The 5,211-nt window shown below is 41.6% G+C and overlaps 1 protein-coding gene across 1 annotated transcript in view; it reads right to left on the reverse strand.

Annotated features, from left to right (window-relative positions):
- LOC135223042 (uncharacterized) overlaps nt 1–3,991 on the reverse strand; it is a gene marked incomplete at its 5' end in the record, with an annotated part of 40,767 nt that extends 36,776 nt beyond the window's left edge. The window contains one exon of the mRNA XM_064261551.1: nt 2,171–3,991. Within this exon, the coding sequence (XP_064117621.1) occupies nt 2,171–3,991 (1,821 nt within the window). The remainder of the gene's footprint in view (nt 1–2,170) is intronic.
- Nucleotides 3,992–5,211: the final 1,220 nt, after the last annotated feature.

Raw genomic sequence — 5,211 nt, forward strand, 5'->3', positions numbered from 1 at the left:
CTCATAGTAGCACGAATATTACTATTAAAAATACTCATAGTAGCACGAATATTACTATTATAAAATACTCATAGTAGCACGAATATTACATTATAAAATACCATAGCAGCACGAGTATTACATTATAAAATGCTCATAGTAGCACGAGTATTACTTTAAAAAAATACTCATAGTAGCACGAATATTACTATTAAAAAATTACTTATAGTAGCACGAATATTACTATTAAAAATACTCATTGTAGCACGAATATTACTATTAAAAAATACTCGTAGTATCATGAGTCTTCAAATGGAGAAACAAATCTACAGTCATGTAAATGTACATATATTTAAATTTAAAACTTTGGAGTTTTGAATTTAAATATATGTACATTTACATAACTGGATTTGTTTCTCCAATATTATCGTATCTTATATATGTAGACTGTATGTTATTGTCTATTCTTTGTACATTCCATGTATATGGCCTTTAGCTGAAAATAAAAATTATTGTTATTGTTATTAATTACGATATATGTTTGAGAATTATGTTTGTTTCCTTTCAGATTCGTTCAGTTTTTCATTTCTTGGCTTTGATTGACTAATACGTACATCTACTGACGCGTGATCGTGAATGTCCTTAGTGTGTTTTCTCATGGATAGTTTAGTCCTTTCTAATGTCTTTAACCGTTCTCTGTTTTTTGTTTGTTTTGTATGGTGTTTTACGTTGCATGGAACCAGTGGTTATTCAGCAATGGGACCGACGGCTTTACGTGACTTCCGAACCACGTCGAGAGTGAACTTCTATCACCAGAAATACACATCTCCAATCCCTCAGTGGAATGCCCTAGTTCCGAACTCGCGGCCACCGAGGTGGCAGGCTAAGTCCATACTGTTGCTAATGCCCTTACATATTTATCTTTGCCACATAAGAATATTAAAGTAGACTCTCTCTCTCTCTCTCTCTCTCTCTCTCTCTCTCTCTCTCTCTCTCTCTCTCTCTCTCTCTCAGAATAAAATTGCTTTGATCAGATCACTGAGATTTTTGAGTGCTGATGGTAAAAGAGTGCAAAGAAAAAATAATGATGGTTTTTTTTGAGTTTAGGAAAGCATCTGAAAAAAAAAATTAATTTGAAATAAGAAACCATTTAAAAAACAAAAATTTAACTTAAAATTAATTCCTTAGAATCATCAACAAATGGGACTTAAGTGCACTCCATGGTTACTGATGTACATTTACATAACTGGATTTGTTTCTCCAATATTATCGTATCTTATATATGTAGACTGTATGTTATTGTCTATTCTTTGTATATTCCATGTATATGGCCTTGAGCTGAAAGTAAGAATTAATATTATTATTGTTATAATTATTAATTACGATATATGTTTGAGAATTATGTTTTTTACCTTTCAGATTCGTTCAGTTTTTCATTTCTTGGCCTTGATTAGCTAATACGTACATCTACTGTTACGTGATGGTGACTGTCCTTAGTGTGTTTTCTCATGGAGAGTTTAGTCCTTTCTAATGTCTTTAACGTTCTCTGTTTTCGTTTGTTTGTATGGTGTTTTTACGTTGCATGGAACCAGTGGTTATTCAGCAACGGGACCGATGGCTTTACGTGACTTCCGAACCACGTCGAGAGTGAACTTCTATCACCAGAAATACACATCTCCAACCCCTCAATGGAATGCCCCAGTTTCGAACTCGCGGCCACCGAGGTGGCAGGCTAAGTCCATACTGTTGCTAATGCCCTTACATATTTATCTTTGCCACATAAGAATATTAAAGTACACTCTCTCTCTCTCTCTCTCTCTCTCTCTCTCTCTCTCTCTCTCTCTCTCTCAGAATAAAATTGCTTTAATCATATAACTGAGATTTTTGAGTGCTGATGGTAAAAGAGTGCAAGAAAATAATGATGGTTTTTTTTGAGTTAGGAAAGCATCTGAAAAAAAAAATTAATTGAAATAAGAACCATTTAAAAACCTTCAAAATTAATTCCTTAGAATACATAACAAATGGGACTTAGTGCAATCCCATGGTTACTGATGATCAAAAGTAGAAGTGACAAGGTTAAATGTTTTCAGATAATCATTCAAAAACACAATGTTCACATAAAACAAAGGCCGAGTGGACATGTCTGCCTTTGAACAGCGGTCAACAAAAATATTATAGCCTTATATCATACCATAGCTGTGTTGCTGATTGCATCGTGTTCGATGACGCAGATGAGCTCTGCTTTGCCATACAGCTTAGGGCAGCCCGATACCCAAGCCGTCACGTTTAGACTCTGGACGCCGTGTTTGAGAGTGGCAGAGAGGCTCGGCAGTGGTATGGCCGTGGCACCATCCGTGTCGTGGGGCACTTCGCCCACTTCCCCAACAGGCACTATCTTGGGCCCGTGTGACGTCAGTCCTGCTGGGGTGGAGGCACCTAATTTCAGTCTCGTCTCAGAGAAATTCTGGTTGAGAATCAGCGGTTTGATGGTGGTTGTGATTCCCTTGGTTTCAAAGGCGCTGGAGGAAAGACCACCCTGGGCCAAGGATTTGACTGTTATCCCGACGTCAGTGACCGGCTCTTCCCGGTCGTCCAGTATTTTGAGCGACGCTTCGCTCTTCTGTTTCGTGGGCGTGAGTCCTCTTATCGAGGCGCTGAAGAGGCCGCCCAGTGTGTTTTTAAGTGTGATCGGGGAGACAATGGAATCTTGGGACACCAGATCGAGCGTCGGTGCTCTCTCACCGCCTTTTAATCTCCATACTCCCTCATTGACGTCCCTCTGTTCAGTGAACCAGAACGGATTCGATTCAAAAGAGGGTTCGTTCTTCTCAGGTCGGCTCTTCTCGCGCGGGTTGTTCTTTTTCAAGAGGGACAGGAATTCTTGCTCGAAGTGGAAGGTCTTTCTTGTGGGGAGAGGCTTGTCTGGCTTAGTAACACTCTCGGTAATGGTTTCACCAGCTTTCTCTTGGTCACTGAAAATGATGGGCTTGGGTACAGGTGTTTTGCTCAGGGTTCGGTCATTACCCACAGGTAGTATACCTGTTGCCGGTTCTTTCTTCGTAACCTCCGTTTCTACCCTAACGGGATTTAATTCAAAGATTTCAGGGCTGCTCTCAAGAAAATTGGGTGCCTCTGATCGCAGGAAAGAAGATACGCTCGGATTCCTCGTTTCCACTGCTGCGAATAGGTTCTGCTGTTCTGATGAGTGGTCGAGGAATGGAAAAACAAAAGAAGGTCGGAAACTTGTATCGCTGTCTGGGATGGAGGAGAATGAAAATGGGGTAGAAGTCAACTGCTCTTTCTCTGAAAAGTCCGGGGTACTCGCAAAGAGGGTACTAGGCGTCCATGTCGTGGTTTCTTGGGCATCTTCTGTTGACGTCAAGATGAAGAGGTGCGTCTTGGTATCTGGGTTGTTTGTACCAAGTGCGGGAGTTTCTTCATTTACTTCCTCCTTAGTAAAAGGGTTTTCCAGGACAGTACCAGATTCGTCTGAAGCAGAGGAAGAGAAGTCTGTGTGACCTATAGTCGGGAACACTGAGGGTTCTAGGAAATCGGGGACATCGTCCAGGGTAAATCTGATTGTCGTTGGCGACGCTACGAAAGGCCTTGGTGTCAGTTCTTCAGACACCTGGCCACTCTCTTGTTCACCTGGCGTTTCGAGGAAGCGAGCTTCTGTGATAAACAATGCTTTTTGCTTTCTGTCAGGTGCCCTAGACGTTCCCAGGGCTCGAAGGGGGCTGTCTTCGAATTTGGGGGATGCGGTGAAGATACCGTCTGGTGGGGGCGGGGCCTTTAATTCCAGTAGGCTTTCCAGGCTTGGCACTTGTTTCGGAGTGGTAGCCTGGTGTAACGATGGTTTAGATGGGGTGGGAGGGACGGGGCGGGGGTGGGGAGAATAAGGTGCTGCTGCCCGGGGTGATTGGAGGATTGGAGGGGACAAACTGCGATAATAGAGGAACTTGAAATTGTGCCGTAATGGCACTTGCACCAAGAAGCAATGATAACAGTGTGCGATACATTTTCAATTTTCGTGACAACACTTTTTAAATGACAGTTCAACTAAAGTTGTTTTACAATTCTTATATTCATATTTACTCGTAAGAATCTATTCTTTAGAAAAACAAAAGACACCTTGAAAGAATGACACTGAGGTCATCATTACAAAAAGAAACACCGGAGAAGAATGATTCGTGAAACAATGGAATTGCAACACACTCAACAACACACAGTCCATCGGAAGGGGAAACTAGGGAACGCACGTCCGACTGGTGTCGTCTCTTCTCTAAGACTGTAGCAGCTCGTGGGAGCAGCGGCTCGTCCTTACGGGCTACGTGAGGTGAAAGTCGTTTTATTATTGGTATCTACAGGTGTGCTTTTTTTTCCCCTCCCGGGGAGTTGGGGGCGGTGCCAGGAGCGTTAGAGGATTCTATATCAGAAGGCTCCGTAGGGGGGTCAGTGGCGTCAGCGCACCTCATACGGTGCATGCAGGCATTAATTCTAGGGCTGAGAACTTAAAGGGCCAATGTCAAAAAATGGCCGATTGTAGATAAGACCGTCACTAAAACTAGAAATTTATCTCTGCTTCAGTGCTATTATGGCCAATGTTATAAGTTAAGCAATCCCCCCCCCCCCAAAAAAAAAAAAAAAAAAAAAAAAAAAAAAAAACTTTCGCTTGCTGTACTTACCTGAATTTTAATAAAGGAAGCAATATTTTAAATGCGTTTTTCTGAAAACATGGTTTTATGACATTGGCCCTTCTCGTTCTCAGCCCTAGAATTAAGGTTCTTTGCAGCGTCCCTGCGGCCACTAGCTGCAACCCCTTTCATTCTTTGTACTGTATCTCCGTTCATATTCTTTCTTCCATCTTATTTCCATCCTCTTCTAACAATAGTTTCGTAGTGCAGCTGCGAGGTCCTCCTCGTGGTACACCTTTCAAACCTTCTCACTGTGTGTTTCCCTTTCAGCGCTGAATGACCTCATAGGCCCCAGCGCTTGGCTTTCGTCCTAATCTCTCATTTCTATTCTGCAGAAGGCGTAAGTGTGACTGTTAATCGTCCATGTCATGGTTGACAGTAATTTTGGGAGATTTAATTCATGTGACCCTTTCTTGAGCACTAAACATATGTTTCTAACTACGCATATAGATAGTAGTTAAAAGGTAGAGATGTAGATTAGTGGTCAAATAAAGGAGGGCTTGAATATTGTACTAATAAAGCATTAATACAGGTTTTT

Source organism: Macrobrachium nipponense, chromosome 8 (genome assembly GCF_015104395.2).
Source record: "Macrobrachium nipponense isolate FS-2020 chromosome 8, ASM1510439v2, whole genome shotgun sequence".
Classification (NCBI taxonomy): domain Eukaryota; kingdom Metazoa; phylum Arthropoda; class Malacostraca; order Decapoda; family Palaemonidae; genus Macrobrachium; species Macrobrachium nipponense.